Source organism: Schistocerca cancellata, chromosome 2 (assembly GCF_023864275.1).
Source record: "Schistocerca cancellata isolate TAMUIC-IGC-003103 chromosome 2, iqSchCanc2.1, whole genome shotgun sequence".
In the NCBI taxonomy this organism is placed as follows: domain Eukaryota; kingdom Metazoa; phylum Arthropoda; class Insecta; order Orthoptera; family Acrididae; genus Schistocerca; species Schistocerca cancellata.
Genome location: NC_064627.1, coordinates 331,467,996 through 331,489,832, shown reverse-complemented (window position 1 = coordinate 331,489,832; position 21,837 = coordinate 331,467,996). Strand labels below are relative to the sequence as shown.

At 40.5% G+C, this 21,837-nt stretch overlaps 1 protein-coding gene across 1 annotated transcript in view; it reads right to left on the bottom strand.

The window, feature by feature from the left end:
* Positions 1 to 21,837, bottom strand: part of LOC126153794 (dynein regulatory complex protein 1) — a 385,975-nt gene that overhangs the window by 205,181 nt on the left and 158,957 nt on the right. Inside the window, exon 7 of the mRNA XM_049916094.1 lies at positions 2,130 to 2,346. Coding sequence (XP_049772051.1) covers positions 2,130 to 2,346 — 217 coding nt within the window. The remainder of the gene's footprint in view (positions 1 to 2,129; positions 2,347 to 21,837) is intronic.

Below are 21,837 nucleotides of genomic sequence, written 5' to 3'. Positions count from 1 at the left end.
ACCTAGAGACTACGGAGAGGCGCCGTCCCCACCGCAGCCGCAGTGGTCCACAACCCCACGATAATACCACAGTCCACTTCACCCCTCCGCTGCCCCACACCAAACCCAGAGTTATTGTGCGGTTCGGCCCCCAGTGGAACCCCCAGGGAATGCCCCACACCAGACGAGTGGAGCCCCTATGTTTGCGTGTTAGAGTAATGATGATGTACACAGACGTGGAGATATTGTTTGCACAGCAATCGCCAACATAGTGTAACTGAGGCAGAATAAGGGGGACCAGCCTGCATTTGCTGAAGCAGATGGAAAACTGCCTAAAAACCACCCACAGACTGGCCAGTTCAACGGACCTCGACACAAATCCTCCGGGCACTCCTTTCCACCCAGAAAAATTGTGATAAGTTGTTTCCATCATATAAGGGGGTGAATAAGCATCCTACAAGCAGTTGTGGAGTGGTCATCACATATTGTTCCTTGTTGCAGCACAAAAGCATGACATACTTTCGGTATCCATTTCAGAGGTCACCACACAGTTTGTGACATCACTGAAATGCTCACTGACACCAATATTATGGCAGTGCAGCAGCAGCCTATTTAGGTCACCTAACCAGCACTGCAGCAACCACACTACATAACATTGGCACCAGCAGCCACAAAATAATGATGTATTGTAGCAGCCATCTAGTAGCCATATCAGCACTGCAGCAACCACAACTACTAAACAAAATGTCAACAAGATGATATTAACATTGGCTCAGTCAGCCAGTGGATCATCCACTTGGCCACTGTGTTGCCACTTGACCTTTAAGGGGTATCAGCCAATGGAATCCAGAGTTTGGTGCCACCACATACGAATCCGATTAACCAATACTTCCAGCACCATGGGCACAGTCACCATGTCGTGTAGCACTTGCAGAGGATCTGACAGTTAGGAAACATCAGCTGCAGCTGGTACCTATCACAGTGCTGCGTAAGACATTGACAGCCTAGCTGTTGCAGATTAGGTTCTCAAGGTGTACTGCCACTTAAGACATACACACCTCCACCACACCTTGTCTGCATGGTTCAAGGTTTGATAGTGGACTGCACCCACAGAATGTGAGTGCCTACTTGTCTCCATCACAGTATGGATATTATACACTACATTTATGTACTTTTCTATTCCCAGAAATGTTGCTTCATGCAGCCTTCAAAACACCAATTTCCGACCAGACAGTATGCACCAAAGCTGAAAATTTAAGGATACAACAAATGAAGATTTATTTGAGCCCTTAAATGGTCTCAATTTCTTTATTGTATTTGCATGTTCAGTTCTTTTGTTATTGTCTATAGAGCAAATGTGAACCTACATTTCTTGCCCCAGCTGGCAGACCTCACTAACCATGAGGCCAATTTTCAAGGATGGCTTTGTTGTGGCTCTCTTAAATAGTTTCTTTTTATACATTGAGTATAAAGAGTCTGATACAATGTGGGTGTTCCTGCTGAGGTTATATCATCTCCTTTCCTTGACATATGAACTTTGGCCTCCATGACCATTGTTCTTTCCTACCCATCCAGTAGAGGTCTTTACCCTCGCAGCCACTACACCTTATTGCAAACGGTTTCTTCCTCAATGATGATTTACTCCAGAATATGAACTCATAAGACAATGTTAAATGAAAACAGGAAAAGTATGTCAGCTTACTGAAATTTTCACTTCCAAGTAATGCCAAGTTGGAAGCTTAGGTATTAAAGAAGATCTGTAACACTTAAGTTACAGTTGAAGTTCTTATTAACATAAACACCTAACAATTTACAATTTTCTTGTCTTTGGGACTATTTATTTATGAAATGACACAAATCAAGTATTCATGACAGTTTTGTGTATCATGAACATACAATTGAGATAACTGAATATTTTATTCATAATTTTAACTAATGAAGTCTAAGACTTTTTATTGCAATCTTTGTAAAGGTAATAACTGCAACATATGAACATCAATTTTTTAACAGTTTAATATTTAATCTAACACATTTTAGAAATACAAACATTCAGCTAACATCTCTGAACAGGCTTTTGAATTTTGTCAGTACAATTCATATCTGCCCTACACAAATATGGTGACATGCAAATAAATTGATAGAAAACAAACCTTTTGTAAGAGTTTTGTGGCTTTCTCCTGATTCATATCCCATAACTGGTGATACCTGGTATCATTTATTTGAGAAAGGTAATCAGTTCGTTCATCTAACTTCATTAATTTGTCATGAAGTTTTATAATATCATTTCTTAAATGATCAGATTCATTTTTTGTGATATTTTCAATTTCAGCAATATTTTTCTTCAGAGAATTCACCATTCCTTGCAGCCTAGATTGAAGTAAAACATGTTAAGATAAACATTATTGCATGAAAGAAGAACCAAGAGTAATTTTTCTGGACAGAGAACTCAGTTTTTAATTTTATTATTACAATCTGCACTGAAAACAAAGTTCATGCAGCTACAGAGTCTGTTTCTATAGATCCTAATTTGATGAAAAACTATCATGGATGTGGAATGAATTCATGTACACAGAAACATGAAGAAGTAGTGGCCAGAAACTATTACAGCTAGCTGTATTAACAATTTATTATTAAAGTAGTGCACTCAGTTCATGGATAGACAGGTATTGTACTGTACAGATAGCCATAATACAATTACCCAGAATGTCACTAGTTTTAAAACTGATGCCACTTTTTATGTCAAAGTAAGTAGATACTGTTTATCTATTATTGCTCCCTCTACCCATTTGACTTTGAAGTATTACCATAACAGTCAAAATGTTTCATACCCCAAGTGTTGCTTATTTAGTGCAGCAGTTTCCACTTAACATGCCTATGGTGTGCTCAACTGATACAGATATTCCAAGACTCACACTTGTTTATCACTTACCTGTATCTGATTTTGGTGACAGTTCAATGGCAGCATTATTGGCTCATTCTCTCATATGCTTTATAGTCAAAAGGTGTATAGATGGATTTCAAGTATTTAGCCTTTTATTTGACATTTATATCTGGAGGGGGGGGGGGGGGGTAGTGCCAGATAAGGAGCACCCAGACAAAACATGAGGCATTCCCTCTCCACAGGCATCCCCTAAGCCAGTTGCTAAATTGACTGGTTTTATATTGTATGGAAACAGCCACTAAAATGTCAGATGTCAGCAGGATGCTTTTGTTACACTTTATAGACATTAGCATTGTTAGCAACCAATCTAATACTGCTGCTGAATCTTTGTGATAACTTACATTTTTTAAAAATATAATAGAGAAGTTCTGGTAGAATGAAAGTAATTTAAAAGTAAAGGAGACCACTGACTGAACAGCAGAAGTGTTGAGTCATCAAGAAACACACACTGACTTCTCATTAGCTTTAGGAATAAATCCTTTGTCAAACTAGAGTACAAATTTACACTCAACACACACACACACACACACACACACACACACACACACACACATGAAGACATACACCTGTACCACTACATTTGTGATAGTACACTAACACTTGCTTGCAGGCCATTCTCAGGATTAGGGCCTCTTCACAGGAAAAGACCCAGGGGATAGAAATGCCACTGTTGCATTAGTCTTGATACCAGTTCCAAACCAACTTATGTCAATTTGCTAACCATCAAATGACCTTTTTCTGTCAATGTCAAAGCTTGATCCAGTTTTTGGAACAGTTTACTGTTTCTGTGGATAGTGTTCAATCCTTAAGCAACAAAACTGATGACTTAAGCATTTTGTTGACCAGTGAACTCAGTGATATCTCAGTAGTATGCCTAACAGAGCACTGGCTCTGCACTGATGTAGTTAAGTTAATCTCACTACAAAATTTCAAATGTGTGAACACTACTTCAGATCAAATGATGGACGTGGTGGGGTTGCCATCTTTGTAAAACAACTCAAGGTTACTTGAACAAGCTAAATGCCCTCCTTAGTAAAGAAAAGTGGACAGAGATGTATGTAGCCAATGATGTCAACATGAAATTCAACATATTTCTTGACACAATGATCCATCACTTTGAAGAGGCTTTTCCACAAAAACCAGTAAGAATAAATAATAATAAGAGAAACAAGACTTGGATTACACCAGCTATAAAAATCTCTTGCAAACATAAAAGAATACTCCACATGTTATGTAAACAAAGTAGTGACTCCCCCCAACTAACAGAATACTATAAAAACTACACATATATCCTAAGAAGAATGATAAGACAGGCAAAAAGGATGCAAAATGATGAGTACATTGACAAATCCAGCAATAAAGTAAAAGCAATGTTGAATATTTAAAAAAAAGAAAGAGGGGAAATCAAAGCTACACACACAAACATAGAAATCAAACTCAACACTAAATCTATATCTAATCCCAAAGTTGTGGTGAACTCTTTCAACAAATTCTTTATGAGCATAGCTGAAAAATTGGTCAAAAACAATCATAACACAAACTACCAGCCAGCAAACCAAAAATATCACACATGTGCAGAGTCAATTTTCATTACCAAAGTCACTGAAAATGATGTTGCAAAAGCCCTCAGAGAGTTAAAAAATTCATATTCAGCTGGAATTGATGGTATCTCAGCAGCTGTCATCAAAAATTGTGTATACACAATTGCTGAACCATTAACTCATGTCTGTGACTGTTCTTCCCAGGTAGGTACTTTCCCTGAAGCTCTGAAACTTTCTAAAGTAATTCCTGTCTTCAAAAAAGGTGATAATAAAGATATGAATAGCTACAGGCCTATCTCAATCTCATCCTGCTTTTTGAAAAAATAATGTACAAAAAACTGATGGACTTCATTGAAAAAAAAAGATTTACTAAGTTAAGCTCAACATGGGTTCAGAAGCAACACATCTACTGAAATTGCAGTATATGATTGCATATATACGCTATCAGATCTGTTAGATAAAAAACAACCCATAACAGGCATATTTCTGGATCTGTCAAAGGCTTTTGACACTGTTGACCACAAAATATTGCTGAAAAAAATAGAACATTATGGTATCAGAGGAATTGCTAACAAATGGATTGCTTCATTCTTAACCAATCAGATGCAGAGAGTCAGTATGAAATACACTAATAGACATACCAACTCAATAACCGAAATCCTATCAGGTAATAAAACTGTAAATCAAGGTGTACCATAGGGCTCAGTATTGGGACCTCTATTTTCCCTCCTGTATATTAATGACTTGAGCCAGTATGTAGATGCACACAAAACAATAATATTTGCTGATGACACAATTGTACTCCTCAAAGGGGAGAAAACAGAGGCTGTGCAAAAAGCTGTGAACTTGGCCACTGAACAACTCAGCATCTGGGCTAAAATCAACAGATTAACTATCAACACCAAAAAGACTGCTTCCTTGAACTTTCACACAACACAAAATACAAATTCCTCTCAGCCACTTGTCACTGTAAATAACCAGCCAATACATACTAACACTGTTTTCAAATTCCTGGGACTGTGGGTTCGAGATGACCTGAAATGGAATACACATACAGGAAAGGTAAATGCCAGAATTAGTACTGGCTGTTATGCATTGAGTGTACTAAACTCATGTGCTAGCTTGAGGTCGGAAGGAGTGGCCATGTGGTTCTAGGTGCTACAGTCTGAAGCTGAGTGACTGCTACGGTCGCAGGTTCAAATCCTGCCTCGGGCATGGATGTGTGTGATGTCCTTAGGTTAGTTAGGTTCAATTAGTTCTAAGTTCTAGGCGACTGATGACCTCAGAAGTTAAGTCGCATAGTGTTCAGAGGCATTTGAACCAAATTTATATATATTTTTTTTTCTTTTTTTTTTTTTCTAGCCTGAAAACATTAACCAGCGAGTGCTACACTTACATACAGGCCCACCTAAAATATGGTGTGATATTCTGGGGAAATTCTCCAACTGCCCATTCAAAATCCAGAAGAGAACAATGAGGATTATTACTGGGAGCAAACCCAGAGACTCCTGCAAACCCATATTCAGAAAGTTGGAAATCCTTACACTAGCTTGCCTATACATTCTCGAGACTTTAAAATTTTTCAGAAACCACATATTGCCAACTGACTCCAGAGTCATAAAACATAATTAAATACATAAACACAAAACCAGGAAAATCTCAAATCTGCATGTTTTACATAAAAATACTCAACTGTGTAAAAAGGGAGCTTTCCACATGGGCCTCCAACCGTTCAACAATCTTCACACTATTAGTAAGTCCATTGAAGACAACATAAAATTTAACAAAGCCGTGAAGTCATATTTGTTGTGTCACTGTTTTTTACTCTATAAATGAATACCTAGAACAGTAATCTGCTATTTATGTTAAATTGAAAACATTGAGCAATAGAGTGAAGTAAATTTAACCAATCTTTGCAATATAATACATTAGGATACTATATGTTAACAATGTTAACTGATATTTCCTGACATCTGTAACACACTGTGTACCATCAGATCACATGGAATAAATAAATAAATCCTGCTTTTTCAGTTATCACTGTGCACATTTTTCTCCATGGTTATATATTTAGACATGGAACCTAAGACCTTGTTTAATGGCATTGTAGCTTCATATGAACAAACCCAACAAATTCCCAGGTCTGGTAAGCCTGTGTAGGGATCAACAGAGTGACTGGCAATAATTAACTGACATGTGAAATTTAAGATACCAGCAATCTGACAAATTTAATTCATCAGTCACACAAATAAATATAACAGAAGCTAAAGCTTTAAAATAACATCCTCTGAATCATCTTTCAGCTCCTTGCACTTGAGCAGGAAGGTTTGTTTTGATATGATGAGACATTCAAACGTGGTTCATGTTTCTTTTATATCAATCAAAAGTAATAATATATTTACTCATCAGCCAACAACATACCAAAACATGGAGCATTTGGTGACAATGAAGGAGATAAATCTAGTTGACCCACACAGATATACAGGAGATTGGCAATGAAATTAGAATTTTTGCTTATTTCCAGTAGTTGTTCACTTCATTGACAGTGTATCCAGACACAGCTGTTGAGACGGTGTAGCAAATGACTTCATTCACCCAACCAGGAACAAATTTCCATTGATCCATGGACCAATCCCAGTGATACTGCACCCATTGCTATCATAATTCATGATGTCACTGGCTCAACATGGAACACATAGGTGTCATCTGCTGTAGAGCCCCACGTTCAACAATGTACATGAAACAGTGCCTTCACCAGCATTGTAATCTGTCATCTGATCTGCCTATGCTGCTTTTGTTAGCAGCAAGCTTTTGACCCCCATCTTCTATGACATCCAAGTCCTTGTCATCTACTTGTGGTTTCAGTCTTGCTTCAACTACTTCTCATAGATGTACAATAGTAGCATGTGACTAACCAACCAGTTTCACCATTTCAGAAATATTCAATTTGCCAGAACAATTTGCCCTTTGTCAAAGCCACTTATATCAATGGATTTTCCCATTACAGAATTTATCATCGCTAGAATGATTCATAATTTATTTTTGTTCCACCTATATATTTTCCTCACCACATAATGCGCCCAGAACATCACCATGTGGCCTCCAGTGTTGCTGTGGGCAGGGGTTATAATGTTTCGACTCATTGCAGATGTCAACTATCCCATGAAAACCTACTTACAAAGTATCATGAACCAGTTTAATGTGAGAAATCTAAGGATATATCACAGCCTCGACATATCTTTCCCACAGGGATCATGAAGAAAAGATTAAACTAATTACAGCATACAAAGAGGCATTTAAGATATCTTTATTCCTGCTCCACACATGAATGGGATAGGAAGAAACCCTTATATGTGGTACAAAGAAACACCCTATCTCAGGCACTTCACAGTGTATTGCAGACTATTAATGTAAATGTAGATACAGAAGGCAATTTATCAAAAAGGCATCTTCAATTATGTCAAGGAAGATCAAATAGAAGATGTGCCAAGCAACAACATTTTTTGGAAATACCTTTTACCCATCACAAATAAACAAGTCAGGAGAACCATAATATAGCACATAATTTTTAATACCTAATCCTATGTGCTTAAGTCTTTGTTGTTTAGTGATGACTTCAACTCTAGTTTATTACCTGATGGTTTGCAGTTTTGCCAAGACACTTATTTATGTTGCGAACCAGACTTTTACAGTTAAGTAAAACCAGAGATCCCGTAAGATCTTGTAATATTGTCTTGAATACAAAACAACAAACAATTTCAGATCCACTGAAAATATCACTGCATTTTACTTTAAACGCATATCTTGGGATCACACTGACTCCCTTTCTGTTTTGAGTGGACAAAAGGGAGAGGGCAGCACTTAATCACTATAAATAGACTTTCTGATCATCATTTATAGACAACAGCACACTCAGGAGTGGATGACTTTGCAAAATATGTTGTAGTGATTCAAGAATTTCGTTGTAAATTCTAGAACCACTCGGCCTTCTACCATCTTGAACACAGGATATTTTAGATGTGAGTGTGGGATGATAGAATCCTACTTACACATGTCTGTGGTGCAGGTTTAAATTCAGTTGCAGGAAGAATGTAGACGCAGTGGTTGAATGGCACCAACAAGTACCTGTCGAGCAGTCCATGGATGTTTAGTGAGTGCATACGAGAGGACCATGGAATATTTATGTAGCTCTGTGATAATAGTGTCAGTGACTATTGTTAGTGAAAAAAGAACAGTTGAGAAGGTACCCTTAAAAAAACTCTTAATTCAGCCTTGGTAGAGGCAAGGCCTATTTTATGACTCATGTGAAATAGAGTCATGGTTATTAAGCCAGTCCTTTAATAAATGTAATTAAATTTGTTTCTCACGTTGGACAGAGAAAGTGACTTATTGGAAGTCATATATGTATGTGGAAAGTAAGAATTTTATTCTGCATGAAAGTTAAATATACTTAAGGTGTTGCCAAAAGGGCAAAGTTTTAGAAGAAAGGCCTATAAAAAAAGTCGCCACAAAACGTTAGAATGTGGCAACCAGTGAGAAAAGACTGAAAAAAAAAACAGGAATTCTAAGACCAAAAAACAAGGAAATAAGCTGTTGTGTGTTGCCATAGGAACTAAACCAGATATGACAAAGAATCTACTATGAGACATCGGAACATGCTCAAGTATTCAAAGGAGCAAAATTTTGAATTGAGAAATAGAGAAGAAGATTCCAGTGTGTTTCTCTAAGAAGAAATATGCCTAGAACACTTCAATTAAGAAGATTTGGTGTGGGGAGTGTAGAATTCTCACACACATAGCGGTGACGCAGACGCGGAAACCAACAACTGACACCGCATGCACCAGTTGCTGTTCACTGGTGCTGACCTGCCTCCACATCCGCTCACTGATGCACTGCAAATTCTCAGCTGAGTGCAAAACAGAACTACATTGTTTTGGTACAATGTGGTACAAACTGTTGAGTGAACTTTATTAATGTAGTTATCATACTTAAAGATACTTGAATGCTTACAAGATCTAAAGCTTGCAAGAATATGGATAACATAAAACAAGTTGAGGAAACTCAAGAACCAGCTATGGCAATGAAAGTTAGTAGAGCTGTGCCAGACTGGGTTGACTCAGTAAATTTAATCAAAGCACAAAGTGCAGCTTCAACTGCTCAAAGTGCTACTTTAAGTAAAGAACTAAGTGAAAAACTAGACTCAGTACATTCTCAAATAAATCTCAATTAAATGCCCAAACAACAAATCTAGGTTTGTTAAATGTCAAGGTTGACTCACAAAGCAAAGAATTTAGTATTCTATGCAAAGGTATAGATGCTTTAAATAGTGAATTCGGCGCCCTAAATAGTAAAGTAGAAAATCTGAAATTAGATTTAAAGAATGAATTGACTAGTTCCTTGACCATTCATGTGAATCAAATAGTTACTGACTTTAGCCAAAAGCAGAATGATAATTTTCAGAATTTGATGAAAAGGTTAGAATTGAATATTGAAGACAAATATAATAGTGTAGAATCAGAGTTTAATGAAAAGTGAGGATCCTTTGAAAATTTGTGCAGTGTTAAATTTAATGCTGTAAAGCAACGGTTGAGTACTGTGAAAGAGTGTTGATAAGCAGGATAATTTAATACCAATAATTCAATTGCAAATTAAAGGTGTTAATACATGAGTAGATAATGTGTAAACGAACTTCAAAGAGACTCTGATATCATAAATCTAAGTAGTTGGGAGGAACAGGTTGAAGAAATTATAGATCAAAAAGTTACCAAAAGAGTAACATCCAGAAAAGTATCTCCTATTCTATCTTCTGAACTTAGTGATACCAAGAAAGTTATAGATGACCTGTGGACAGAACTCAAGCTTTTCGCGGATAAAGTAGACAAAAGGGTAACTTCACCTAATGTGGTATTATCTAGTGAAGTGATGACTGATCTGCAATTGGGTGGGGGGTCTAATTCAGGGTCATCCAGGCAATTCCCCAAATTTAAGCCCAATGGAGATGTACACCCAACCCATTTCTTGAAAAGGTTTAACCAAGCTTTACCAAAAAATTGGGAAGACTCTAAAGAGGTTGAACTTGCTTTGGCTTTCCTTCTAGGAGAAGCCTCAGAATGGGGAACCATGTATATTGAGAATTTCTCTTCTTGGGGAGACCTCCAAAAGAAGTTTAAAGGGAAATACTGGTCTGCCAGTGCACAAGAAAAGTTAATATCAGATCCATGGGACCCAGGTGGAGTCATATATCCCTCAGTGATGTTAACATTCTGAGTTAATGGATGGAGTGACGATGGTCGGATCCCGAGTTGTTTTCGGTGTTTCTTCCAAAATAGTTTTCCTGCACTGAATTCCCTTAAAACCTTAAACTGCTCTGTCATCTATTCCTAACACCTATAACTATCCTGTAACATTATTACTTAGATAACCAGATATGACCACAAAATAGAGACTGATTTCAGATAAACACTGATCAGAGAAACACTGAACAGAAGTGATATCTAGAAAATATAAATTGAATAGAGAATTATACTTATGGATAATATAATATGAGGTGACTAATGAAACAACTATGATAACAGAGTGTATAAATTTTCTATTTTGTATAGAATATTTTATACCTTTTATGAGATGTGATGTAAATGGGAGGGTTTGTACAGGTTTCGAAAGGGGTGGGTATTGTAAATAAAAGCATGGTTTCCAGGAGCAAATAAATCATGGCTAACACAGAACACACATCACACCTTTAAGACAACCCTTGCAAACAAGCGTGCCGGATACTTCACTATTTTCCATTTCCGTAGGGTTGCTAAGATATCATCCGGGGATCTTAAGGGTGAAGGTGGGAATGTCCTTTCTGTAGGGGACTATTTGACAGAAAACCTCCTCCAATGTCTCAATCAGGTACCTCAGGAGTAGGGATCCTGGGAAAGGGGGGTGGGAACGGTTTTCTGTCTTTGGGACTATCTTCTTTCACTTCTTATATCTTAGCAACCATACCCTTTTTTTTCCTCACTTGAGGACTATCTATTTTTCCCTCTTTCCATATTCACAAACTTCTATCACTGAATTCCTTGCTTGTTTCCATGGTTTCTAATAACCTATATCTATAGAGGGAAACATTCCACGTGGGAAAAATATATCTAAAAACAAAGATGATGTGACTTACCAAACAAAAGCGCTGGCAATTTGATAAACACACAAACATACACACAAAATTGAAGCTTTTGCAACCAACAGTTGCTTCATCAGGAAAGAGGGAAGGAAAGACGAAAGGATGTAGGTTTTAAGGGAGAGGGTAAGGAGTCATTCCAATCCTGGGAGCGGAAAGACTTATCTTAGGGGGAAAAAAGGACAGGTATACACTCGCACACACAACCATATCCAACCGCACATACACAGACACAAGCAGACATTTTACATTGATCCTTGTAACCATTGATGCCACTTCCTTACACACAAATACCTTCATGTCCAGGGCCTCGCTGCGGTGGACCACTTCGTTCCATGCTGATCACCTGCTACCCTACCTAAAACCTCTTTTCTCATTACCTTAGCAAGATTCATCCTAACCCACAACTTCTTCACTTTTGAAGGCCAGACATACCAACAATTAAAGGGAACAGCCATGGGTACCAGGATGGCCCTCTCGTACGCCAACCTATTTATGGGCCACTTAGAGGAAACATTTTGTTGATTTTACATTGTGTCTGTGTATGTGTGGTTGGATATGGGTGTGTGTGCGAGTGTATACCTGTCCTTTTTTCCCCCTAAGGTAAATCTTTCCACTCCCGGGATTGGAATGACTCCTTACCCTCTCCCTTAAAACATACATCCTTTCGTCTTTCCCTCTCTTTCCCTCTTTCCTGATGAAGCAACCGTTGGTTGCGAAAGCTTGAATTTTGTGTGTATGTTTGTGTTTGTTTGTGTGTCTATCAACCTGCCAGAACTTTCATTTGGTAAGTCACATCTTCTTTGTTTTTAGATATATTTTTCCCACGTGGAATGTTTCCCTGTTGGCATGTTGACAGACTGATAGATACACAAACAAACACAAACACACACACACAAAATTCAAGTTTTCGCAACCAACGGTTGCTTTGTCAGGAAAGAGGGAAGGAGAGGGAAAGACGAAAGGATGTGGGTATTAAGGGAGAGGGTAAGGAGTCATTCCAATCCCGGGAGCGGAAAGACTTACCTTAGGGGGGAAAAAAGGACAGGTATACACTCGCACACACACACACACATATCCATCCGCACATATACAGACAGAAGCAGACATTTGTAAAGGCAAAGAGTTTGGGCAGAGATGTCAGTTGAGGTGGAAGTAAGGAGGCAAAGAAGTTGTTGAATGACAGGTGAGGTATGAGCGGCTGCAACTTGAAATTAGCGGAGGTTGAGGCCTGGTGAGTAATGTGAAGAGAGGATATACCGAAGGGCAAGTTCCTAACTCCGGAGTTCTGACCGGTTGGTGTAAGTGGGAAGTATCCAGATAAGGTTGCTTCATCAGGAAAGAGGGAAGGGGAGGGAAAGATGAAAGGATGTGAGTTTTAAGGGAGAGGGTAAGGAGTCATTCCAATCCCGGGAGCGGAAAGACTTACCTTAAGGGGAAAAAAGGACACGTATACACTCGCGCACACACACACACACACACACACACACACACACACACACACACACACACACACATCCATCGGCACAAATACAGACACAGGCAGACATATGTAAATGCACAGAGGTTGGGCAGAGATGTCAGTCGAGGTGGAAGTACAGAGGCAAAGATGTTGTTGAATGACAGGTGATCTACGAGGGGCAGAAACTTGAAATTAGTGGAGGTTGAGGCCTGGTGGGTAAGGGGAAGAGAGAATATATTAAAGGGCAAGCTCCCATCTCCAGAGTTCTGATAGGTTGGTGTCACCGGGAAGTATCCAGATAACCCAGACGGTGTAACACTGTGCCAGAATGTGCTGACCGTGCACCAAGGCAAATTTTGCCACAGGGTGAGCCTCATTACCAACAAACACTGTCTGCCTGTGTCTGTTCATGTGAATGGACAGTTTGTTGCTGATCATTCCCACACAGAAGGCTTCACAGTATAGGCAGGTCAGTTGGTAAATCACGTGGGTGCTTTCACAAGTGGCTCTGCTTTTGATTGTGTGCACCTTCCGGTTTACTGGACTGGAGTATGTGGTGGTGGGAGGGTGCATGGGACAAGTTTTACACCGGGGATGGTTACAAGGGTAGGAGCCAGAGGGTAGGGAAGGTGGTTAGGGGATTTTGTATGGATGAACTAAGAGGTTATGAAGGTTAGGTGGACGGCAGAAAGATATTCTTGGTGAAGTGGGGAGGATTTCATGAAGGATGGGTCTCATTTCAGGGCAGGATTTGAGGAAGTTGTATCCCTGCTGGAGAGCCACATTCAGAGTCTGATCCAGTCTCGGAAAGTATCCTGTCACAAGTGGGGCACTTTTGGGGTTCTTCTGTGGGAGGTTATGGGTTTGAGGGGATGAGGAAGTGGCTCTGGTTATTTGCTGCTGCACCAGGTCGGGAGGGTAGTTGCAGGATGCGAAAGCTGTTTTCAGGTTATTGGTGCAATGGTTCAGGGATTCGGGACTGGAGCAGATTCAGTTGCCACAAAGACCTAAGACCATTTGATATGGAATGGGTAGCAGCTGTCACAATGGAGGTACTGTTGCTTGTTGGTGGGTTTGATGTGGACGGATGTGTGAAGCTGGCCATTGGACAGATGGAGGTCAACAACAAGGAAAGTAGCATGGGATTCGGAGTAGGAACAGGTGAATCTGATGGAACCAAAGGTGTTGAGGTTGGAGAGGAAATTCTGGAGTTCTTCTTCACTGTGACTCCAGATCATGAAGATGTCATCAATAAATATGTACCAAACTTATGGTTGGCAGGCTTGGGTAACCAAGAAGGTTTCCTCTAAGTGACCCATAAATATGGTGGCATATGAGGGGGCCATCCTGGTACCCATGGCTCTTCCCTTTAATTGTTGGTATGTCTGGCCTTCAAAAGTTAAGAAGTTGTGGGTTAGAATGAAACTTGCTACGGTAATGAGGAAAGAGGTTTTAGGTAGGGTAGCAGGTGATCAGCGTGAAAGGAAGTGCTCCACCGCAGCGAGGCCCTGGACATGCAGGTATTTGTGTATAAGGAAGTGGCATCAATGGTTACAAGGATGGTTTCCGGGGGTAACAGATTGGGTAAAGATTCCAGGCGTTCAAGAAAGTGGTTGGTGTCTGATGAAGGATGGGAGACTGCATGTAATGGGTTGAAGGTGTTGATCTGCATAGGCAAAGATACGTTCTGTGGGGGCTTGGTAACCAGCTACAATGGGGGTTGAGGGTGTTGATCTGCATTGGCAGAGATACGTTCTGTGGGGGCTTGGTAACCAGTTACAATGGGGTGGCTGGGATGTTTGGGTTTGTGAATTTTAGGAAGTAGGTAGAAGGTAGGGGTGCGGGGTGTCGGTGGGGTCAGGAGGTTGATGGAGTCAGGTGAAAGGTTTTGTAGGGGGCCTAAGGTTCTGAGGATTCCTTGAAGCTCTGCTTGGACATTAGGAATGGGATTACCTTGGCTAACTTTGTATGTAGTGTTGTCTGAAAGCTGACACAGTCCCTCATTACTCCCAACGATCAAGTACCATGGTCGTGTAACCCTTGTCAGCCGGAAGAATGACAATGGATTGGTCAGCCTTCAGATCATGGATAGCCTGGATTTCAGCTGTGGTGATGTTGGGAGCAGGATTAAGGTTTTTCAAGAAAGATTGAGAGGCAAGGCTGGAAGTGCAAAAATCCTGGAAGGTTTGGGGAGGGTGATTTTGAGGAAGAGGAGGTGGGTCCCACTGTGACAGAGGATGGAACTGTCCCAGGCAGGGTTCAATTTGGATAGTGTCTTGGGGAGTTGGATCATTAGGAGTAGGATTAGGATTATTTTTCTTCATGGCAAAGTGATATTTCCAGCAGAGAGTATGAGTGTAGGACAGTAAATCTTTGACGAGGGCTGTTTGTTTGACTCTGGGAGTAGGGCTGAAGGTGAGGCCTTTGGATAGGAGAAAGGTTTGGTTTGGGAGAGAGGTTTGTAGGAAAGGTTAACTACTGAATTGGGGTGTTGTGGTTCCAGATTGTGTTGACTAGAATTTTGAGGTTTTGGTGGGAGTGGAGCTGGAAGTGGGAGATTGAGTAGATGGGAGAGACTGGGTCTGTGTGCAATGAGAGGAGGTTGAGGTTTGATGGAAAGGTTGTGGAGGGTGAGTAAGTTGCCTTTCCGGAGGTGGGAACCAAGAGATTGGATAGTTTTTTGAGGTGGAGGGTGGCATGCTGTTCTAATTTGTGGTTGGCCTGTAGAAGGAAGCTCTGAACAGCCAGTGTGGATGTGGGAGAGGAAAGATTGAGGACTTTGATTAGAGATAGGAGTTGATGGGTGTGTTCATTGGCTGAGTTGATGTGTAGGTGAAGGATTAGGCAGTTGAGGGCTATGGATTGTTCAGTTTGGAACTAGTATAGGAACTGATGGAAAGAAGGTTTATAGCCAGAGATGGGAACTTTAAGTGTGAGGCCTTTGGGGTTAATGCCAAATTCTATTTTCACTTTAGCCTCATGTTACACTTTTCACCTTCTGATACCACGTCACCCTCATAACATACCCACAACAACCCCATTAAGTTTTATTTACATTCCCTCCACAAACATGCCTTCACCCTACCCAGATTACGCTCCCATATTTTATTTACTCAGGCTTGTCTGACATTTGGCTAGGTGCTACAGTCTGGATTCATACAACCGCTACGGTCGCAGGTTCAAATCCTGCCTCGGGCATGGATGTGTGTGATGTCCTTAGGTAAGTTAGGTTTAAGTAGTTCTAAGTTCTAGGGGACTGACGACCTCAGAAGTTAAGTCCCATACTGCTCAGAGCCATTTGGAACAGTTCCGTCCTCCGTCACAGCGGGACCCACATCCTCTTCCTCAAAATCACCCTCCCCAAATCTTCCAGGAATTTTTCACTTCCAGCCTTGCCTCTCAATCTTTCTTGAAAAACCTTAATCCTACTCCCAACATCACCACAGCTGAAGCCCAGGCTATCCATGATCTGAAGGCTGACCAATCCATCCATTCTTCCGGCTGACACGGGTTCCACAACAATGGTACTTGATTGTCGGGAGTATGTAATGAGGGACTGCGTCAGCTTTCAGACTACACTACATACAAAGTTAGCCAAGGTAATCCCATTCCTGATGTCCAGGCAGAGCTTCAAGGAATCCTCAGAACCTTAGGTCCCCTACAAAACCCTTCACCTGACTCCATCAACCTCCTGACCCCACCGACACCACGCACCCCTACCTTCTACCTACTTCCTAAAATTCACAAACCCAAACATCCCTGCCGCCCCATTGTAGCTGGTTACCAAGCATCCACAGAACGTATCTCTGTCTACGTAGATCAGCACCTTCAACCCATTACATGCAGTCTCCCATCCTTCATCAAAACACCAACCACTTTCTCGAACGCCTGGAATCCTTACCCAATCTGTTACCCCCAGAAACCATCCTTGTAACCATTGATGCCACTTCCTTATACACAAATACCCACACGTCCAGGGCCTCACTGCGGTGGAGCCCTTCCTTTCATGCCGATCACCTGCTATCCTACCTAAAACCTCTTTCCTCATTACCTTAGCAAGCTTCATCCTGACCCACAACTTCTTCACTTTTGAAGGTCAGACATACCAACAATTAAAGGGAACAGCCATGGGTACCAGGAGGGCCCCCTCGTATGCCAACCTATTTATGGGTCGCTTAGAGGACTCACTTCTTAAATGTGGTAAACTGGAAAACTTGAAAATGGAAATGAAACGAATGGATATTGATGTACTGGGAGTCTCAGAAATGAGATGGCCAAATGCTGGCGACTTTTGGTCAGGGGATTACAGAATCATACACACTGGAACAGCACAAGACAATCCTGGGATTGCAGGAGTGGGAATTATCCTCAGTAAAGAGATGGGGTTAAGAGTAAAAGGATTTGTTCAACATAGTGAGAGGATAATTTATGTCCAATTGGAAACTAAACCAAGAGACACAATCATAATCCAAGTATACATGCCAACTATGAGGCACGAGGAGGATGAAATCGACATGATGTATGACCACCTTGAAGAAGTAATTGGCAGAATTAAAGGAGCTGAAAACCTTGGCATCATGGGAGATATGAATGCCGTTGTCGGGGAAGGTAAAGAAGAGGATGTGGCAGGGAATTTTGGATTAGGATTAAGAAATAAAAGTGGGGATGAACTTGTAGAATTCTGGCAAAGAAATAAACTTTGCATTACAAATACCTTCTTTAATCATCATCCAAGAAGAAGATATACTTGGAAAATGCCTGGTGACATTAACAGATATCAAATTGACTTCATGTTAGTGAAGCAAAGATTTAAAAACCAAGTTAAGGATAGCAGATCATATCCAGGCTGTGATGTGGAAAGTGACCATATACTTGTTATGATGATGACTGAACTAAAATTCAAGAACATTAAAAAAAGAAGTACATGTAAATGGGATTTGACAAACCTGAAAAACGAAAATACACTGAAGCACTATCAACTAGAAACAGACAAGAAAACAAATATACAGAGCTGGAATGACATCCAAAGCAGCTGGGAAAAAATAAAAACTGGTATTTTAGAAGCAGCAGAAGAAGTAATAGGAAAAGAAAGGACAGAGAAAAGGAAGGAATGGATCACTAATGACCTACTAAATATGATGGAAGAAAGAAGGAAATTAAAAAATTCTGTGAAGAAGGAAGACCAAGAGAAATACAAGAGTCTGAAAAATAGAATCAACAGAGAGGCAAAACAAGCAAGAGAAAAATACCTTGATGATCTCTGTATTTCAGTTGAGAACAACATGAGCAAGGGAAGTATCGACCAGGCCTATAAATGTGTGAGACATTGCTTTGGAGACAGAAGAAACAAGTGTAGGGCTGTGATGGATGAAAATGGTAATATGTTGGATGATGATGATGAAGCTGCAAGAAGATGGAAACAATATATAGGAAAACTGTACAGCGGACCAGACCTGTCTGAAAACATCATGGAAGAAGAAACAGAAGTAGATGCACACAACATAGGTGAACCTATATTAAAGGAAGAGTTTGAACTAGCTCTGACAAAATTTAAAAACAACAAATCGCCTGGTATAGACAATATCCCAGCCGAACTTCTGAAATCTGGAGGAGCAAAACTGAATCAGGAGTTGTATAATCTTGTTTTCAACATGTACGAGCAGGGTAAAATTCCTACAGACTTTGAGAAAAACATTATGATCCCCATTCCAAAGAAGGCAAATGCTACAAGATGTGAAAATTATAGGACGCTCAGCCTAGTTATGCACGCCTCTAAAATATTAACCTCAATTATCCTAAAATGCATAGAACAAAAAGTCGAAGTTACACTCTCCGAAGACCAGTTTGGATTCCGGAAAGATAGAGGAACCAGAGAAGCAATATTTGCTCTAAAACTAATAATAGAGAAACGACTAAGAACCTGAAAACATACATAGCTTTCGTAGATGTAGAGAAAGCCTTTGATAATGTTAAATGGGATAAGATGTTTGAGGTACTCAAAAAAGTAGGAATAGACCATAAAGATAGAAAAATGGTATGGAACCTGTACAAAAACGAGACAGTAGTTATCCGTGGACGGACAAAACAAGAAGAGGTGGAGATATGGAAAGGTGTCCGACAAGGTTGCACACTATCCCCTGTTATCTTTAACGTATATATTGAAGAGGTGCTGAAAAAAGTAAGGGAAAATTCACAGACAGGTGTAGTAATTCATGGCCAACGAATAGATATGATAAGAAATGCCGATGATATAGCTGTCCTGGCTGAAAGTGAAGAAGATCTTGTAGTCCTACTGAATAGAATGGATAAAGTTATGGGTGAAGAATATAATATGAGAATTAATAAAGCAGAAACAAAAGTAATGGCTTGCGACAAAGAAGATCAAGTGAAAGTCCAAGTTCATGTAGGTAATGAACTGCTTGAACAAGTTGATAAATTTACTTATCTGGACACTAATATTACCAGGGATGGAAAGAGCAAGGCAGAAGTGAGAAGTAGAATAGCTCAAGCAAAGGCTGCTTTTAACAAGAAGAAAAACATATTAACATCTAAGAGCATCAGCCTTGAAATCAGGAAAAGATTTTTGAAATCATATGTGTGGAGTGTGGCATGCTATGGGTGTGAAACATGGACTCTCGGGACAGAGGAGGACCAGAAGCTAAATTCTTTTGAAATGTGGTGCTATAGATGCATGTTCAATATAAAATGAATTGACAAGGTCACAAATGAAGTGGTTCTGGAAAGAGCAGGTGAGAAGAGAAGCTTCTCGAGTTTCATTGTTAAAAGAAGAGTGCAATTTACAGGCCATCTATTAAGACATAAAGGACTCCTGAACACAATCATAAAGGGATATGTCAAGGGAAAAATACCAAGAGGAAGACCACGACTGAGGTACATGGATCAAATCGTGAAAGATGTGGGATGTAACACCTATAAAGAAATGAAGAGGAAAGCTGAAAGATGCACAGAATGGAGACAAGCTGCCATTGTAGATGTTGCAAACCAATCCTTGGATTGACCACTACAGAAGAAGAGAAGAGGAAGCCTTCTTGGTTAGCCAAGCCTGCCAATCCAAAGTTTGGTACAGATTTATTGATGACATCTTCATGATCTGGAGTCACAGTGAAGAAGAACTCCAGAATTTCCTCTCCAACCTCAACACCTTTGGTTCCATCAGATTCACCTGGTCCTACTCCGAATCCCATGCTACTTTCCTCATTGTTGACCTCCATCTGTCCAATTGCCAGCTTCACACATCACACCAAACCCACCAACAAGCAACAATACCTCCATTATGACAGATGCCACCCATTCCATACCAAATGGTCTTAGGTCTTTGTGGCAAACGAATCTGCACCAGTCCTGAATCACTGAACCATTGCACCAATAATCTGAAAACAGCTTTCGCGTCCCGCAACTACCCTCCCGACCTGGTACAGAAGCAAATAACCAGAGCCACTTCCTCATCCCCTCAAACCCATAACCTCCCACAGAAGAACCCCAAAAGTGCCCCACTTGTGACAGGATACTTTCCGGGACTGGATCAGATTCTGAATGTGGCTCTCCAGCAGGGATAAGACTTCCTCAAATCCTGCCCTGAAATGAGATCCATCCTTCATGAAATCCTCCCCACTCCACCAAGAGTGTCTTTCCGCCGTCCACCTAACCTTCGTAACCTCTTAGTTCATCCCTATGAAATCCCCAAACCACCTTCCCTACCCTCTGGCTCCTACCCTTGTAACCGCCCCCGGTGTAAAACCTGTCCCATGCACCCTCCCACCACCACATACTCCAGTCCTGTAACCCGGAAGGTGTACACGATCAAAGGCAGAGCCACTTGTGAAAGCACCCACGTGATCTATCAACTGACCTGCCTACACTGTGACGCATTCTATGTGGGAATGACCAGCAACAAACTGTCCATTCACATGAATGGACACAGGCAGACAGTGTTTGTTGGTAATGAGGATCACCCTGTGGCTAAACATGCCTTGTTGCACGGCCAGCACATCTTGGCGCAGTGTTACACCGTCCGGGTTATCTGGATACTTCCCACTAACACCAACCTATCCGAACTCCGGAGATGGGAACTTGCTCTTCAATATATCCTCTCTTCCCGTTATCCACCAGGCCTCAATCTCTGCTAATTTCAAGTTGCCGCCACTCATACCTCACCTGTCATTCAACAACATCTTTGCCTCTCCACTTCTGCCTCGACTGACATCTCTGCCCAAACTCTTTGTCTTTAAATATGTCTGCTTGTGTCTGTATATGTGTGGATGGATATGTGTGTGTGTGTGATTGTATATCCATCCTTTTTTCCCCCTAAGGTAAGTCTTTCTGCTCCCGGGACTGGAATGACTCTTTATCCTCTCCCTTAAAACCCACATCCTTTCGTCTTTCCCTCTCCTTCCCTCTTTCCTGATGAGGCAACAGTTTGTTGCGAAAGCTTGAATTTTGTGTGTATGTTTGTGTTAGTTTGTGTGTCTGTCGACCTGCCAGCGCTTTTTTTATATATATATAAAGCTGTGATGATTCCATATTGCATATGTAGATAAGAACTATGATGGTTCTACATTGTTTTATATATATTAAAAAACAAAGATGCTGTGACTTACCAAACGAGAAAGTACAATAAGAAACACACAAACACACACACAAATTTCAAGCTTTCGCAACCCATGGTTGCTTCATCAGGAAAGAGGGAAGGAGAGGGAAAGATGAAAGGATGTGGGTTTTAAGGGAGAGG